This window comes from Balaenoptera ricei, chromosome 9, assembly GCF_028023285.1.
Source record: "Balaenoptera ricei isolate mBalRic1 chromosome 9, mBalRic1.hap2, whole genome shotgun sequence".
NCBI classification, from domain to species: Eukaryota; Metazoa; Chordata; class Mammalia; order Artiodactyla; family Balaenopteridae; genus Balaenoptera; species Balaenoptera ricei.
In genome coordinates, this window is record NC_082647.1 from 80,934,538 (window position 1) to 80,954,285 (window position 19,748).

Below are 19,748 nucleotides of genomic sequence, written 5' to 3' on the forward strand. Positions count from 1 at the left end.
CAAAATTATTTACAGTGATGTGATGACAAAGATAATACGTTAAATACAAGAACACTGAAATGAATTTTGTAACTGTGTTGGCTTCTTGCCAAAAATTGTACCATTTGCCATTCTGACTTTCCTTCACTTATGTTATTAGTGAAAAATACCACACATGATATTTCATGATAATATTTTTTACTATTATAAAAGTAATTTATTGTCTTCCAACTTAGAGATGGAAAGAGCCAGAGTAGAATATTAAATTTTAATCATTTAAATTCCAAAAGTGTAATTATTTTATAGAATTAGCAGAGTATAAGCATTTATTTTTACCTAACAAGTTGTAAGTATTCCTTTGAATTCCCTGAATTTGTTGAGAGACAGTCTGTGTGTTTGTGTGCATGCATGCATATGCATAATTTGTTCCTTAATATAAAGCTATTCTTGGGATTTATTTTGCGAGGATTGCTCTATAGATAAAACATATTTTAATAAAAGATCCTTCAATAAGTGGGTAAGCTAACACTCTACAATGGTGTGCAAGGTACAATTACGAATACTTTTACAAGAGTGTCATTTTATGTATACAAATAGCAAATTATTAGGCCAGCTGTAACTTTAGTCACAACTTGGTTAGAGTGTCCCTATGAAAGACAACAGCAGACTGCCTGGACTACCATCCTGGTTTTGCATAGAGATTGTCTCAACAAAATTATAAAAATAGCCAAAGTGAGTATGACCAAGCTAGTTTTTTTAACATAATGAGATCTTGAAATGATCTTTTGTATTGTGTTGTCTTTTTTTCAAAAGATTACTTATAACTAATTGAGAACCCTTTAAAATGGAAAGTACCTCTCAAGTGATAAATTACTGCAAAACAGCTGTTTAAGAATAAGATGTCAAATAGGAAGTGAGTCACATAATATGAAATGGACATTGAAAGTTTCCCTTTAAGTATAGTGTGTCTCTCTTGACTCAGGGTGCATTTCCATATTATAGGTGACTGTGTTTTATGAGATTGCACTGCGCATCTTGTTGGAGTCTCTTTCTCCCTTGCTCACTTTGAGGAAGCTAGTGACGATGTTGGGGAATCCCACATGACAAGAACCTATGGAGGGCACCTCTAGGACAGAGGGCAGCCCTCAGGGACAGACTGTAAGAAACCGAAGCCATGGTCCTACAGTCACAAGAAACTGAATTCTACCAACAGTGAATTTGGAAGTGGATCCTTCCCTAATGGAATCTGAGATGTGACCTCAGCTCTGGCAGAAACTATGATTGCAGCCTTTTGAGACCCTAAGCAGAGGACCCAGTGAAGCCATGCCAGACTCCTCCCACAGAAGCTGTGAGACAATGTGTTGTTTTAAATCCTTGAGTTTGTGATAATATTGTTCCTCAGATAATATACTTACCTAGAAAACCATGGTGAGGTGTCACTATTTCTAAGGATGGTTTGAAAAGAATATTGATAATGATTTTTAAAAAAATACATGCTCAGAGCATTCTTCCATTGAGAATTAAATGTTTATAAAACAGGTGATTGAGAAAGTAGGTCTATAAATGGACAGAAGGGAATGGTTAGAGACCATGGTAAATCTTGATATAAGAGTTATATGACCTTGGTCTCTTATTTGCTTAATTTTTTGTTTTTATTTTCTTCTTTTTTTTTTTTTTTAATGAGAGTTGAAAAATGAGCAGTGATTTAGTGACATGGAGAACATCACTTAGCTTTGGTGATGTGATGGGAGGGGTGGCCTGACTATAGGTAGTAATTTGTAAAGAAAGATGAGGAACAGAAAAAGAGAGTAAAAGGGACTTAAAATAATTGCTATAACAAGAAAGAGAATGATGAAGAGATAGTAGAGGGAATGAGGTTTATGAAGGTAGTTTGATGTGTATGTGTTTCTTTCTTTAAGATGGAGAGACTTGAGCACATTTAAACACTTATTGAAGAACGATTGAAAGAGAGAGAAGGAACAATTGATAATGTAAAATTCATAAGAGGTTGAAAGAGACAAGAGTCCAATGTACAGCTAGATGTACTAAAGGCAGATGAAGGAAGGACACCACATCTAATTTCACCAGACAAAAAGGAAAGCAGATGTGCGGTAAGTTTCTAGCTTTTTCTATGAAATAAGCATCCAGATAATCTGCTATGACTAAGTAGAGATTTGAAGCAAGTGTTGATTACACCTTTGAAAAGAAAATCTTTGGAAGAAAGTCCTGAGAAGAGTGGACCTTGAGTTTAACAGTAAAACCTCCGAAGACTGCCAGAGAGTATAGAGAGACCAATTGAGGTAATGTTTGTATCTTTAGTGGAACATCTTTCCACCCTTCCATGACTTCCTGCAGCAGTGCCCAGCTACCTTGGATTTAGTCATGGAGAAAACAGGTAATCAAGTTAATCCAAGGCTGGAGTTTTGCCAGATGGTAAAAGCATAAAAGAGAGGGACTAAGGAGTTAACTTATTGGCAATAGCATTATTAAAATAAGGCAATCTTAGTTCAAAGCAGGATAAAGAGGGAAATAAAGACATTAGAGGGCTGATGAATTGGAAGAAAGTCAAAAGGTTAGTAACCTAAAGGTCCTGATGAGATGTGACCAAATCTGGCCCTGTTTTTGTACAGCCTGCAGCTAAAAAAAAAGCGTTTTACATTGTAAAATGGTTGAAAAAATATCAAAGGCGCATATTTTGAGGCATGTAAAAATGGTAAGAAATTCAAGCTTCTGTGTCCGTAAAAAAAGTTTTATGTTTCTAACACAGCCATACCCATTTGTTTACATATTGTCTACAGCTGCTTTTGCATTACAAAGGCAGAGTTGAGTAGTTGCCACAGAGACCTTATTGGTGCAAAACCTAAAATTCTTGGTCCCTGAGAGGCCAGAAGGATTTGCAATAGAAGGATTAAGAAATTAAACTTGGGGTAGAGGAATTTTTGCTCAGAGGATGATTACTGAATTAATGCTCTTGAAAATAGAGCAGATTGGTAGTGAAAATACCCAGGTTGTAACCATGAGATTGTTGCTGAGGGAGAAGCAAACCATTAGTGATTAGAAGGTCAAGGAATTGAAAGGGTTGCTAGGTAAGTCATTCATTTGAATAGTGAAGTCATTTGAATGCCATGAGCTAGTGCCATAGTCTTTGATGAAAGATTGGAGGTAATGATGAGGTTGTAGCGGCATCCATGGGGAGAGAGTGGTTAGTTCGAAAGGTATAAGCTCCAAAATAGCAGAGCTTTTTAAAAGGACAATGAACTATTATTGCCTTTGGGAGGGATGGAGATTGAACATGGTCAGTCTGTGCTGCTGTCTCAGCTTCTAGACCAGAGTGGTGGGAAACCCAAAGAATCCCGTTGGGGGAGGAAGAGATGAGCTTTGAAGCTTTATTCTCGACAAATCAAGGTCTTGGTCACAGCCAGAAGGAACCAAAGAATATTTTTTAGACAAAATCTTTACTATGTAAGGAGTTTATGTTAGTGCCAAATATAGTTTTAAATGATCATCTTATATTCAGAGCAGAGCACGATGATTGAAGATGTTTTTCTTTTCAAAATTTCTTTATACTAGGCTCACCTTGAATGATTATATTCTAAAAAATTTTTATAATTTCAAAAATTTATACCTAATATTTTAATTATTAATTTTAAACTGCTTTATTGAGGTATAATTGACATACAAGAAAATATATCAGATTTATGATTTGATGTTTTGACACATGTATATGCTCATGAAACCATTGCTGTAATCAAGATAGTGAATATATCCATCACCCCCAAAGTTTCTTTATTTTTAATTATTAATATATTATTATAATATAATGTCTTATATTATAAAACATAACCTTATTTTAACTTGAAGTATTTGATATATTTTCTTTCATTCATTTGTTCTTACATTCTTCAGTAATGAATAAATGAGTACATTGACATGAATATATTGATATGAGTATATGCCCAGGCTTTTAAGGGTAATGTCACCTAAGCAAGGAGTATAAATTTGGTCAGAAGAAATATCATTATCCCAACATGTAAATAATGGATATTTCTTTTTTAAATCTGTGGATGAGCTTATTTTTACAAAGAAACATATCCCTAAAATAAATTAAATTACTGTAAGATACAGATTTTATAAAATATTTTGCTCTGCAGATTGAATTGTTCAGCATAATTTTCAAAAACATTTTATACTCTGTTAAATTCTGACCTTGTTGAAATGTGTTAAAGACTATTCCTATATTGATTGTAGGATATTAGCTCTCTTTTATTCTGAGAGATGAGATTGTCTTTCTGCAAAGTCATTCATTTCATTAGTATGAATGGAGAAGTATGGGGTTACCTAGTACCCACATCTCTTCAACCGTACACAGGAGACATTGATATATACAGCACTACCTCTGAATGCATGGAACATTAGGAATCACATAAGAGTTAAGTTATTTAAATCCTGAAAAATCAGTTATTCATTTGTAATGTTATTTCTAGAAGTACCTGATCAGAGATAGTTCTTAAAAGGAAAAAAAAAAATTTAACCCATTATTCAAATGGTGGGGAAAAAAACTAACATATCAATATTTATAGACCTTCATGCAGATCTTTTCATACCCCCCAAAATTGAAATGGAACTTATTTAAATATTTTACTATACAATGTTAATATAAAAACGATATAGAAAAATATAGAAATGTTTGTATATTAAAGCTTTGAATGTAATCATATTAGTTTCAAAATGCTTATTCTATTTAAGCTTATTATAACTATCTCCATTATAGATGCTAGAAAATGATGCTCAGAAAAAATATTTTGTTTAAGGGGACCCAGCTACATAGTATTAAAGCAGGATTTAAAACATGCCTTTTTTTTTTACTCTAAATATAGGTCTGAAAAAAAACTTCCACTTAAAAATATAATGACAGATATGTGTAGAGAGTTGAAATATAAGAAATTGGTGTTTAGCATTATACATTATAAATTAATTATGTTCAGCATTTGTTTTCTTAGTAATTATGTCTTGTTAGCTTTTGACTTGTAATAAAAATTTAGAGCTATTATAATGTAAGATATGGATTTCTGAAGGGAAAGCTGTATAGGCAGAGGAAACAGCAAATGCAAAGGCTCTGAAGTGGGAGTGTGCTTAGCTAGGATGGAAACTATCCGGGAACTCACTGTGATTCCAGTGGGGTGAAGGAGAAGAGGAATGATACCTAAGGTGGATAACACAGCAGGGGCCAGATCAAGAAGGACCTCAGAGACTGCTATAAGGATTTGACTTTTATTCTAACTGTTATGGAGCAGAAAAGCATTGATGGAAAGGGACCTAGACATTTCCATTTACTGGGATGGGGGAAGCAGGTTTGCAGGTTGAGGAGGCGAAGGGCAAGTAGAAACCAACAGTTCTATTTGAACATGGTAAGGTAAGAATGTTTATTAGACATACAAGTGGAAATCTCTAGAAGACAATTGGATATACAAATCTGTCTGAGTTTCATGGAGGGAATGAGGGGTTGGATTTATTGATGTAAATTTGATACCCAGCACATAGATGTTATGAAAAATCATGGTCTTGGGTGAGATGACTAGAGGATGTACAGTGGAAGGAGAGCCTCTAGAACATATAGATGGATTTGTTACAGAAACTTAACCTTACGCATTTGTGGAAGCTGGTTAATAAGGCTCTTTAAAGCTGTTGTCCTCATGTCTGATGCTGGACTTTGAAGCACACAGGGCAGGCAGTAAGAGGAGAAGAAGGATGTAAAGTTGGAGAGGAATTACAAGCTGGAATCCACAAGTATGAACTGGAATGCAATGAGGAAAGACTGAAAGCCCTGTCAGCAGTTGTTGCCTCTGACCTTGATGTTGTGGGTGTCCAGCAAAAGCCAGGGCCCTTGCTGGTGGAGTTAAACACATACACCTGTCCCAGGAGAGAAAAGCTGAAGGAGGTTTCTAAGAAGGTGGAGGAGTTGCAGATGCAAATATAAGAAAATATGTATGTTACAAAATGACTGCTGTTTCCCTACCGCTCTCCAAATCTCCCAAGTTTCCCCTTTGGCTCAACCTAAATGGAAACAGGCAAGAAAGGGAGTTCTGGGAAAGGCAGCTCAGCTTAGCCAGGTTGACCTGCTGCAAATCCACCAGAGGGGGTGAGCATAGGGAGAGGAGAGATGAGGTTGTAGGTTTGAATCCCATGGCACTCAAAAACTTAAGAGGTCAGGAATACGAAGTTTTTTAGCAAGTGTCCTTAAATGCAGAAGGCACGTCCTTCTTCATTCATTCCTAATTATTTTTGGCTGCAGAGAGGATGTGATGGTTGGAGCTTGGACTGTGAGATGGAGTCTGCCTATTGAGGATGAATAAGCGACAAGATAGAAAATGCTTCTATTAGTTATGGATTAGTTAGCTCCTTATTCTGCCACTTCAGCCCTGGCCCTACCCCCAGACTGTGTTTACAAAAAGGAGAAGTAAAATTTGTCACATTTAAACCACTGTTGTTTTGAGTTTTCTACCACCTGCAACCAAACCTAATTCAAACTGATAGAGTGGATTCAAGAGAAAATGAGAGGCCAACACATGAAGACAGACTATAGCCAATATTTTGAAGGAATTTAACTGTAAGTTGGAACTCAGAAATGGGTCCCTAGTTGGAGGATTAGTGAGGATAGGGGGAGATTTCTTTTAAGATGGGAAATGTTACCATATTTTTCTATAAGATTGGGGATTATCTTGTAGAGAGGTATTATTAATCCTCTAGAAAAAGATTAAATTGATGCAAGGCATTGTGAACTGAAAAATAGGAATAACAGAAAATTCTAGGAGAAAGATTTACTTGTCTGGGGGAAAATTATATTTGAATTCTTCTCTTATATAGATGTTAATACTGTTATAGTTAAAAACTGTAAGAAACAGCATTCTTGGAATTCAAGCAAATTAGCATAATTTTCAATCAGGCAATCAGGAAAAAAATGGATGATATGCCATGTTTTTAATGGTGTAAATCTTACTTCATTGAAAATAATTGGTAAAGTAGACTTTTTATTTTAAGATGTAGATCAATCAAAAGATGTTTAATTTGATTTTCTCCTTTATTTGCAGTACACATTGTTGTTTCTTGTATTTTAGTCCTAGATAGAGCTTATCAAGTTTTGTGAGGATATGATGCACCAATTAGCTTTTCATGCTTAGCTATTAAAATGTCATTCAAAGTGTACAGTTTTTATTCAAATTCAACTTTTACACCATTTTAACAATGATAAGTGATCCATCTTCAGATCATTAAGTGATTTATTAAAATTCTCCTGCAATTAATTTTAGGCAGAGCTCTAATGCACATACACTAATTTATCCTTGAAAACATGCTAATTTCTTACTTGTATCTAATACAAAGTAAAATTCTAGCTTGAAATATTCTTTCACTTTAGGCCTCGGGGAAGGACATTGTTTTATGTGGTTATATTTTTTTTGGCAAGCAAATAGGGTGAGGTTGGGATTTACTTGATATTTTCTGTTCATATTTTTGCATTATTTATTACCTAGTATAAACATGGGATTATATAAAGACATATTTACATGCAATTATATCATTGTCTCATAGTAATAGTAATATTAGAGATGCTTTAGGTATAAGACAATAGTCATAAAATCAGGGATGATTAAATTTAGAGATCTCCAAACTATTAAATTTTCAACTGAGTTTGCTAAATTTTCGTCAACACATTTTCACAGGAGATATTTTCCTATTTAATACCTTTGTTTCTGACACATTTATGGTCATCTCTTCAAAATTCTAAGCCTCTTGTTAAGAAATAGTTTCTTAACAGAAGTCTTAATGTTTTTTAAATTAAATGTTGTAGAAAGAACATTTAAATTATTTATCCTTAACTGTCAAGACCCATTGTATCAGCCATGAAAAGTGACCATGCTCAGAATATAAAGTGTCACATTATCATTAGATAAAGCACGTTCTTTATTTTGTATAGTAAACAAACTGCGAGCACGAATAGGCTTGTACTGTGGTTTCATTTACGATTGAAAGCATGTAGTACCAGTCTTGGCCTCCACATGGTGCTAGTGTTATGTACTGGGACATCACAAGCCAGAACTACCTGGTAATGCAAAATAACCACTCATACTGCCCATCAAAAATAATCCCAATAATGGAACTAATAACCACTCATACTGCCCATCAAAAATAATCCCAATAATGAAACTAATAACCACTCATACTGCCCATCAAAACTAATCCCAATAATGAAACAACAGATTCAAATGAAAAGACACTACACCTGAAATCCTGCCTTCTTTAAAATCTGCCTCATGCACAATAATAATTTTGGCAAACCATTGTGGAAATTGTAGTAAAGCTAAACAAAAGGTGACATGAAATAATGAGTTTAGATTTCTTGTTTCATCTTTGGGATCTCACCAGTGGGTTCAAGATCATGTTCTTTTTTCTATGGATTGTTTTCTCTCTTCCATAGATTGTTATTTGGAATGGTGTTAAGGAAAGGAAGTCCTTGGGGGAAAATAGGCTTCGTAGGACTTCTGCCAGGTTTTTATTTTGGTGATTGTGATTCCTTTGAAGTCTAAGATTCACCTTCATAGCCAAAATGTGATTTATTTTGAATATTCTGATTTTCTGTCAGATTCTTCACAACTTTAGTGTTTGTTTCCATTTCTTTTAATGTGAAACATTCATTGAGTTGATGGCAGCTTTATGTGGTATATAAAATTTTATATCCATCTGCCAACTGTATGACAATTGAAGATACTATAAAATATTGCAAAATATTTGGCCTTTTTGCTTAGTTTCTTGCCAACTGACTAATGGTTAATTGCATTGGCTTTATATAAATCCTTCCTTTTCTTCTTTCATAATGGGATACAATTGTTTTCTTCCTTTTATGCTTACCTATTGGCCATGTGTCCTCTGTAGAGTCAAAGTGAACAAGTAAAAAAATGATCCAAAAAATTAACAGAAAGAAACTAATCTTTGGTTTCTAGATAGCTTAAGCTATACGAGTGCCTTGCAACTATCACACTCTCAAATATTTATTGAATAAATTACTCCATGCCAACTGGTTTGGGCCTGGCTTTAGCAGTGGTAGTTAAACAACAATGGAGATCATGAAGAAAATGAAAGAGGATTCAAAACTTGAAATAAAGTAGAAAAAAATATTACATTGAATTATCACTTACTTTCCTCCTGCCTTCCTTCCCTGCCTCCTTCCTTTCCTTCCTTCTTTCTTTAAAAAAATAATCTGGAAACTGACCTTGAAAAATTTAGACCACTTCTTGACAGGAAGACAAAAAATACAGGTGGTCTTAAATTCTAGAATGAGATTAAAGAAGCCAGTGGATGGATGACTCCTTTACTGCAGTTTATGGCATTTATTATTGGTCTCATACTGAGTCCCTTTCTTAAGTGGACTGACTATGAAATGTTTTTTTTCATTTGGGTACATTAGTGGTAACGTTGTTTGAAAATGTTGGAATCTTTTGGACAAAATAATATAAACATCAGTTTATATTGGTAAGTGATTTACTACCCCTAAATCCTTTCTTGGAGACTTCTTTCTTCTCCTGCAACCATAACTAGAAATGTGTGTGTGTGTGTGTGTGTGTGTGTATATACGTATGCATACATATGTATATATATTTCCACAAATAAGAGTAACTATTATTATCTGACAGTTTTTCTTAAAATATCTATTTGTTACAAAACTATTGTACTTTTCAATATGGAATAAAGATTATTAACAGAAAAAAACCCTATTTGCTTAGTTCCCTTAGAAGTTGGATCTTTAATAATTTTGCCTACTGTATTTAGCTCCAGTGTTGTGCCTGATTACCAAGCTCAGAAGACTCCAGTCAAACCTAACAGCTTACAAGGGTCAGTATCTAGTCAACGAAACAAGTCACTAGAATTCGTGCAATTGGACAGTATAGCCTGGAATGGAATGAACAGAGTATGTGCTGCCATCTGACACAACCTGGGATGGAGGGCTTTATCTGGTGAGTTCAATCTCAATCATAGAGGCTGGTTGTCGACTAAAGCACCAACTGCCTTGAAAGGTTTTTATTGTTAAACTGTATATACTTCCTTACTAATATTTATTAAAGATAAGTTCCTGCTAGTGTAATAAATTGGAAGAGTCATTACGAAGTCTTATCTAAATAATATTCTCCAAGAAGGCAAGGGTAATGATTGGAACACGGGCCCTGGAGTCTGGGTGTAAGAGGGCAGATTTTTTGCTTATTGGTACTTCACCTCAGGCAAATTACTTAACATCTGCGTCCCAGGTTCTTTTTCTGAGTAAATGGCAGTAAAAATGGTTTCTATTGCGTAGGGCTGTTGTCTGGATTAAACTGGATTATATGTGAATGTGCCTTGTACAGTGCCTAGTATACAGAAAACAACAAATGAACATTTTTGTTATTATTATAGTAATCGTTTTTATTCTATTAAAATGGAATCAGTTTGAAGTGCAGTGCTAGGTGTTGAGGACACTAATCAAGTATTAAGAACAGGTCACCATCAGTGCCACCAGTAACTCCCAAATATGTGTTAAAACAGGCATATAAACCAATAAATTACAATGTATTATGGAGGTTTCTGTTACTTTTTTTAAGGTAACTAATTGGATCGCTGCCTTTTTAAGGAATTCTCTATAACCTATAAGGAAGAATATATAGAGAAACCTCTCAGGACCTACAAATTAAAGGATTTCTAGAGTTAATGACACATAATAATTTCATGTTGCCATTAAAAGGGCATGAGAAATAGCGCTGCTCTTTGATTAAAGTCAATTAAAGGTGATACCTGGTCAGAATGCTTCTGCTTTTCTTTATTATCAAGGGCCTAAAAGAAAATTAGAGAAAACCTAGTGTCAGTCAGAAATAAAGAACTTCAAAATTCTATAAAATGTAAATTTTGCTCAAATTTTGTCTTTTGGAATGGAAAAATGGAAAAATAAAAGGCCAATTTATTGAATTATTAGCTATCTAAATGATGACATCAGAATGGCATCAGCCAAACCTCTCTCAGGCAAGCGACTGGATTGGCTCCTGGCTGGTACTGATTGATAGGATGCCGTTCTCTGAACTACTCTCAATTACATACAAACCAGGAATAATTTAGTTGTCTCTTTTCCGTCATCCTCTTGAATCACTGAATGTGAGAAATAGTGAATCCAGACTTCTGGAATCCTCACAGATCCTGTACATCATCTGAATGGACTGATCAATAAACACATCAACAGTCTTGGTTGTAAAACCCATCAGCAGTGATGTGGCAGCGGCAGCCGTAGCTGGCAGTATTGGTGGAGCATTTTAGATGCTCCAGATTGCAGGGCTAGCAGGAGTGGAGGAAGGATTAGTGAACCTGAAAGGCCATGACCATTGTAGAGAAAGTTTATCTTTAGTTCTAAAAAGGATCATCATCATTGCTATTGTGATATGTTGGTTGTTAATAGTTTTAATCATAATGTTCTTGAGATGTAGTACTTATTTGTTCACCTATAAATACTGTTCATGACATCATTTTTGTGTGCAGTGTTCAACTGGAAAAGCTAAGGGCATGTCTCATCCCATTCTAAAAGTGACGTAGGGAATCATGTTACCTCTTACTTAGCCCTCAACTATCCGCATCTCTCTCTGGCTGAAATAAGTTTTAGTGATAGATAGGAAGGAATACAATATCAGTGACTTACTGATGCCATATGTTTGTCTAAGAACCTGTTTCCCAAATCACAGTAAGTAAAGTGTGTGCAGTTCGTTAAGAGAGACTATGTATGCTGTGGTAATAAATAAACCAAATAGTTTAACATATGTTTAGTTCCTGCTTATATTAAATTTGCTGTGGGTCCGGGTAACTTTCCAGGACAACTGTCCCCAGTATGGTGATTCATAATTCAAGATGGTTCAGTCTCATAGTTTCACCATTTCAATGTAAGGCCTCCTCCAGGACTTGAGAGAGACAGAAGAATTGCTTAGGAGTATTTCACTGCCTCAGCCTAGATGTGATACATGTCACTTCTGCTCACATTTATTTGGTCAGAAATTGTCCCATGGCTTAACATAACTGCCAAGGGGCTGAGAAGGGTAGGCTTCCATATTTATCTCCTGTCTTCCTGGGTAGGAAGAAAAGAAAGAATGGATATTCTCGAGGCCATTAGTAAATACTGTGTCCCACAATATGTGAGATAATTTTAAGTGGTGCAGAGAATAAACTTTTACAATTTTTGCTTGTTTTCAACATGTGTTTGAAAAATGTAAGTAGCACACTATGCCTATGAGGTCATGGCTTCATTGCATATAAATTTAAACTTTAATTGCAGACACTGTGTTCTTATGATAAAAATGGTAAAAAGTGCCAAACAGGTGTCTAATGTTTTAATAACACTGACCTAAAAGAATCACTCTAAAACTCAAATTTTAGTACGTAAAACTTTAGGTAAACTGAGAGTACAAGGTGGGGCATTAGAATTTGCTCTTTTAGCAAATACCCTATACCCTTCGTGATTCAGCAGCAGATAGTCTTGGACCACATGCTGGGAAGAATTGTTTCAGAGGCCAGTTGTTCTTCTGCTGTTAAAATTGGGGAACCAGGGACAGAACCCACCATGGGGGAGCCTGGAACTCCTGATAAGTACTCAGTTCCCCCTTTTTTTTTTCTCACTACTATGTTGTGACACTAACCACAAAGGGTTAAGGTTTTGGACAGAAACATTTGACCTGGCAGGCAATACCTTCAGAGCTGCCATTTTCCTTCTTACCTGGTTTTCCGTGTTGTCTAAGGTTGTTCAAACTGGCAGTCTCACTCCTCTCAGATCAAATATAATAAAATCAACAGATATTATTGCTAGTTCCAAAGCTCTTCCATTTACTGAAGCTCCTCGTTCACTGTTGGTGGTAAGTCAGTTTTGTTATTTAATTTTTTTTTCCCATTTCCATGTTTTCTAAGGGAGCCTAGAAATCTCTCCCAAGGAGGGTGACTTTGATGTCCTGATTTGTCTGTAATAGTCTTGGTTGTCTGTGATTATTAATAGAAGGCTCTTTTACTTTTAAAAAATGTTCTGTTTGGATGATAACGTATATGGTGACCCTGCTCCTGAGAATTCTTCTTCTTTTATTTTATGATGTGAACGAGTGATTTGGTCCCAAAGACCCTTCATTCCATTGCTAGTGGCTAGAGCCACATGCGGGTAGCTGAAGCTATGGTTAGTTTTTTTTTTTTTTTTTTAAACATTGTTTTATGTTCACTTTTCTTTCAGTTACTTTCAACTTAGGAGAGGTGATACAGGTTTTCCATTAATAGTAATTTATAAAGGTTTTACTCTTTTTTTAAAATTTTATTTATTTATTTATTTATTTATGGTTGTGTTGGGTCTTCATTTCTGTGCAAGGGCTTTCTCTAGTTGCGGCAAGCGGGGGCCACTCTTCATCGCGGTGCGCGGGCCTCTCACTGTCCCGGCCTCTCGTTGCGGAGCACAAGCTCCAGACGCGCAGGCTCAGTAGTTGTGGCTCACGGGCCTAGTTGCTCCGCGGCATGTGGGATCTTCCCAGACCAGGGCTCGAACCCGTGTCCCCTGCATTGGCAGGCGGACTCCCAACCACTGCGCCACCAGGGAAGCCCTATGGTTAGTATTTTTAATAGTCATTTGGGGGGGTCATCATCTGTATGTTCTGTAGAGACTACAGAGAAAGGTAGAAGGACATAGAAAGGAGTTAAAGGGAATAAACAATGACATTGATGACTGAGGGATAAACTAAAGCACATTTCTGAGGAACCCAAAGGAGCTCATTATTCTGGCCCAGACTTCAAAAGGTCCTAACCTTATCTGAAGGATGACATGTAAACTCTGAAGATGAATCTTGGTGTATAGCCATATGTATGTAACTAGCATTCATAACATTTATCCCTGCATCAAGATTTCATGGTGTGAATTCTGTACCCTAATGAAATGGTTGTAACCTCTTACATTGCCTCAGTTCCTTACTAGGGTTAGGACAGGCTCTGCACAATCTTAAGTGGAATTTCAGTTGCATGAGTGTAGCCACATATTTGTAATAAAATTATATGCATCACATTTACTTTTTCTGGAACCCTACCATTAGATAACACATATAAAAGCTGCTATTTACTTTCTAGTTATTTCAGTTCTGGAAGAAAGTAAAAGAGGATTCCAAAGGTATATTACAGCACACTTAGAAAAACCTTTAGGTCTGTAGCTCATCAGACTGGCTTTTAAAATATGCAAGCGCCTACAGAGACCACCCCAGGTTAAAAGTATCTAAATACTTCATGGTACTTTACTCTTAAATAATGTTTAGAGTTTGTTATCTTTTGTAGACCTTGGAAATCCAATTATTTATAATATCCAGTGACATTTACATTTTGCTAAATATACTCTGCTTGTAATAGAACGTATTGTGCTTAGGAAAATGGGTAGAGAATGCCTGGCTCTACATTTGCTTATATATGATGCAAAATACCAGGGTAAACTGTGTTATCTTTTTGTTATAAGTACATGATTTTAAAACCATAATTCTCAAGAGGTATCCTTAATCATTACCATGTAAAATGCAGAATGAGAAAAAGTTAGAGTTGAAACCGTTTGTTGACCATTTAACTTTCAGCTATCAAATCAAATATCCATTCAAGTTTATTGGTATCTTAAAATAATACCATTCATTTCCATGCCAACAGCCACAGAGTGTTTGGTTTAGTTTTTGAGACTGATTGAAAGTAGATTGTAAAGTTGACCTATTGTGTTAAGCTTATTTACACATAGTGTCTTGGAAAATAAACTGTGGAAGTGCATAGCAGTTGAATCCCAAGGTATTTTACATCCCGAGTTTTCTAATGTCTACTTTACTGAGATCTGTCCCATACAGAATCTCAAGTTTACCATAGTTATCTTATGTAAGAGAAAAATCACCTTAAAAGTTAATTATTCCAAAATTTGAGATGAAATTTATGACTTGCTTATAAAGAAGAACTTGCTTTTAATTGATTTGAAGAATTTGCCTATGCAAAATAATTTGTTAGTTTTAACATATCTATGAAACAATCAGATGACAGTTTTTCAGATTCTTGAAACGCTTTCCTTACAAAAGTTGAAAATAACATTTCTAAGATGTAATCAATACAAAAAGCCAAAAATGTGAAAAAAATACAATTTCAGTGGAAACGCAAAAAAATCAATTTGGGTACTGGATAGTGACAAATAGATTGTTTAAAATGAATCTGTATTTATTCAAGGGTTAATCTTGATGAGTGAACATTTAAAAGCCCTTCCTGATACTCCATCCTCTTCTGTTATTCTTAAGTAAGCAGCCTATGATGTATCATTCTCCCTCCTGATTCCCCTTTCCCATCAAAATGCGAACTTCCCTGCTGTCGCTGAGTGACGCGGGGCCAATAATACTGGGAGGGCGGGTGGGGCGAGGGCACGTGCACCAGAAACACTTCCTAGAAACAGCAAGTACGCTGCTCAACCCTGCCTGAACTTTCCCCGAAAACACAGCTCGCTGACAGAGCGGCATCCCTGCTGGGTGGATCCTGCAACTCCTAGAGGGAATGGCACTTCTTGTTTTTAATTAGCAAGGTGAAAGGTGAATTAAAACTAGCTGTTTGGCAAGTCAGTGCAAGAGGCTGACTTCTGAGAGGCTAGAACGAGCCAGAAGAGAACAGGAGCTCCACGGGGGAAGGCAGTGGGTGTACTGGGGTGGTTGTTTTTTTCTGAATGAACCGCTTGCAGAAGTGACTAAAAAAAAAAATACAGTTTCTTCCTGAATCCACCGGCATAGTGACTGAAGAGAGCTCTAGACAGGACATGGCTCTGAAGACTCCCTCCTTGGAATGTCCTCTTGCTCCCGGCTTATAAACAACTGTCCTGGGGAAAGGCAGGTTTTACGTATCCAAATACAGCCTGACAAATGGCACTTTGGAACTGTGCTTTCTGATGACAACGCGTTCGATTTCTGACAAAGCCTCTCTCGCACGCTGCCCCCGGAGGGGAGTCCTAAGTAAAACTCACCCCGCCTGAAAGTGAGGATCGCTGGCGGCAGGCAGGCAGCATGGCATCTGCCGGGTACCTCATCACCTGGCTCCTGTGGGGCTACTTGCTGGAGCTCTGGACAGGAGGTCACACAGCTGACACCCCGCACCCCCGCTTACGCCTGTCACATAAAGGTAGGTCACCTTTTCAGATCCTTTTGTTACAAAAAAATGAGAAAAAAATTAAAGTCATTTATTTAACGTTGATCTTTGGTCTTCCCAGACCCTTAACATACACCTGAAAAAAATGATTGCAACACTGACCGAAGCTTCTAAGTACCTCTAATGAATAGGTCATACTTAACCGCAGCTGAAAATAGTGTAAAATCACAGGCTAACTTTAGAGATGTTATTTTTGTCTTGTAAATATTAGGTTTTGTTAATAAGTTCACTCACTAGCAGACATAACAGAAGAGGGTAGGAAGCAGGTAGTAAAGAGCCTTGAGGGGCTGAATCCACCAAGTTAGCAAAGGGTATTTAAATACCAATTTATGCATTTTGGGAAGCAAGGATGTTGGGGAAGGACTGCAGAAATAGAGGTGCAATTGGTTTTCTGTTTTGTGTTGTCCATAATGGGGATGAGAGGAGGAAAAAAGAAAACTCCTGAGACTCAAAATGATTCCTTGCCCATGATAACAAAGTCATCACCGTGTAATTAAAATGACTAACAACTGTTATAAATGAGCTTTCTAGTTGAATTGATTATTAGACATTTTTTTAATGTGTGGCAAAAAAAATCTGTTAGCAATCCTTGTGAACTGGTTTATACTGATTAAAGTGTTAGATACTATTTACTAGCATCTATTCTTTTTAATGTAAATTCATATTGCTTAACTGAAGATCCATCTTTCAGAGAGCGCTTAAATATTTTATTCTGCAACTATGTCTTGTAAGGCAGCATTTAGTCATAAATGATTAAAAGGTAGCTTTTGCATCAGGACCAGTAAAAGCCAGTCATGAATAGGTTTGATGACTCTTCCTGTAAACAAACAAACAAACAAACAACAAACAAAACCCACACTCTAAGAAAGTGACTTTGCTGACTTAAAAGTAACTTGGAATAAATTTTCAGGAAAGAAGTATTTATTATCATTAACCATTGAGACAGATAATAGATGGAGTAGTGAGAATTACATAAAAAACATTTTTCAATTGTGTAAGCTTTTAAATTGTCCCCACTGTAGAAGGAAGTCTGTATTTTTAAAATATGAGTGTAGTCTTTACCAGAGGAGAAACAAAAAGGGAGGGCTCAAATTTATGACACAGGTTTTTTTTTTTTTTTGATTGACAATCATCAGTAGATTGGACTATAGAAGTTTCTCATTTTTAGAACAGCTATAATCTAGGGGTATTTTCTTAGTTTAAATAGATTTCCTATAGTACTCCCCAGTAGATAACATAAATTTAAGAAACACATTGACACTGAATTTGTAAAGTATTTAAAATATAGTGCCTAGAATTAGTATAATTCATTTGATTTGGGAAGATGTATCATGGTATGTATCAAAATACATATTCCTAAGAAGTTAAGATCAAATATATCTAAATGTAAAAATTTGATGTGATGGAATATGGACACATAAGGATGTCAGGAAAAAAAACATAATAATGGATTCTTTTTCTTAGGTACACAAACGGATAAGCTGCCAGTTTGGGCAAGCTGCCATTCTGCTATGCATGGTATCAACCTTTTATACCTCATTACTAGGATACTTGTTTTTTGATAGCTCAATATCAGTATGTTTCCAAAGATACCTCATTTTAATATTTCATTGGAGACCTTCTGATTTAGTCAGTGCATACCAAAACTCTAATGCATAATGTTGTCATCAGTCTCATCTTCACCACATCTCTCTTAGTCAAAGGAATAACTGTAATTGATTTTATGAGTCCTGTTAAGTGGTGTGGGAGGACCACTGCTAGAAGCTATGGGTACACTAGACAGAAAACTCCCGTAAGATTTCCTTTTGGCTTTTCTTAACCTTTTGATTTAAGGGCACTAGCTGAAAATGTGCAATATTGTGCTCTTATGCAGACAGTATAGAGTTACCTGAAAAGAGAATGTTCCCACTTGTTCAGTTTAGTTAGCAAAGTCAGCTAAGAGGTCACAGCGGAGATGCAACTGGAAGCAACAAATGCCTCCCGCACCGCAGGTGACTCAGTGAAAGAGAAGCACGGGACTGCCTGAGCAGGGATATTCCATCCCTTCGATACAGTATGAACAGCACATTCACCTCTCTGCACTCGAGACTCAATGGACATTTTAGTGGTGTCCGAAAACTGGGGGCAGAATATTTTAGAGTATACTCTTCTGCTATCTTAAATGATATCCGAAATGGTACAATTTTAGTAGTGAGTAAATTAGGTGATTAGTATTATAAATGAGTGCATGGTCCTTAAAAATAAGAGACACTACTTATAAGTAATCTAGCAGCTCTGCACTGCTGCCTGACCCCCAGTGGAGAAAGCCAGTAAGCTCCCTGGAGGTAGCCTACTGGATTCATCCAGGGATTCATTTCATAGCAGTGGTCCATGCCATATTGGAGAAGGACAAGCATCTTTTGTATATCGTCCACTATCAAGATGGTGTCGGAGAACACAAACCTCGTGTCACTTCCCAAAGAGGAGGAGAAAGTGTCAGTGTCATATATTTACAAAGCTTGAGTTAAATTATATAAAAATATGTTCAGAAAAAAAAAAAAAATGCCCAGGAATTGCCCTTTTTCTTTCTCCTCCATCCTTCTCTAACTCTGGAAGTGGCGTGTTCTTAAACACAGCTTGAGAGGAGAAGACCATTAGGACCAAAAGGGAGAAAAGGCAGAGAGGGAGAGAGAAAAGGTAGAAAGTTGGGATCAGATATGGAGCATCTTCGAGCTTACTCCTCTCTACTCTCCACCCACAGTGGATAATATTGAATTCCTCCCTCTTCTTACGGAATATCCACTCCACCCCAATATTAAGCAAATATGCTAACTTAAGGCAAGCCTTGTAGCTAAAAAGATGAAATATTTGCTCTTGTTGAGGCAATGCATATCTTTTAATGCATTTTATAGGTACAAGATAAATTGGGTTGACAAATAAAAACATACAAAGATAAAAATGGCAAGATTCTGCCCTGCCCTGTAAGAATTTTCAGTCAAGATTTGAGTCCAGATTAACTATATCAGACAAGAATGTTAAAATTTATGAACAGTTAAGAATTTATAGCCAACTTTATAGCCAATACCCTAAAGAGGGTAGTTTGGGTATAATTCATACAAATTTATAATATTCTACTACAAGGATTTCTTTGAAAAATAGCTATGCTCCTCATGACAGAAATGAAGGAAAGAGAGAATAGAGGGAGAAGTGTCCTGGTGGATTCAGCCACTTCCCTCCGTTGATATCCGTTCTCTCCTTATCTTTCACCATCCTGCATTAATGAGGTTACAGGGAAGACAAAAATAGCCTTCTTGATAATGGAGCTCAAAGAAGAAAAAAACAAATGAGGAAAGCCCATGTCAAAGAAGGAATCCCAGTGCACGTGGAAAGCCCCAGAAATTCAATCGAGGGAGGTTCCAGATAGGGTAGGTGTTCAAAGACCCAGTGAGGAACTTCCCAATTGCAGAAGCCAAGGAGAATGGCTGATGATAAGCAGAGGATGTTCTCCCAGGATGTTTGATGAAAAGATAGCTAAATAAAGGCGTGAATATGGCAGAAGATCATTGCTAAAA

At 36.3% G+C, this 19,748-nt stretch overlaps 1 protein-coding gene across 3 annotated transcripts in view; it reads left to right on the plus strand.

Moving 5' to 3' along the window:
- Window positions 1-15,458: 15,458 nt before the first annotated feature.
- Window positions 15,459-19,748, plus strand: part of SEMA3E (semaphorin 3E) — a 261,910-nt gene continuing 257,620 nt past the window's right edge. For all 3 annotated transcript variants that reach the window (XM_059934035.1, XM_059934036.1, XM_059934037.1), the window contains exon 1: window positions 15,459-16,170. In XM_059934035.1, the coding sequence (XP_059790018.1) occupies window positions 16,056-16,170 (115 nt within the window). In that variant the 5' untranslated portion in view covers window positions 15,459-16,055. The remainder of the gene's footprint in view (window positions 16,171-19,748) is intronic.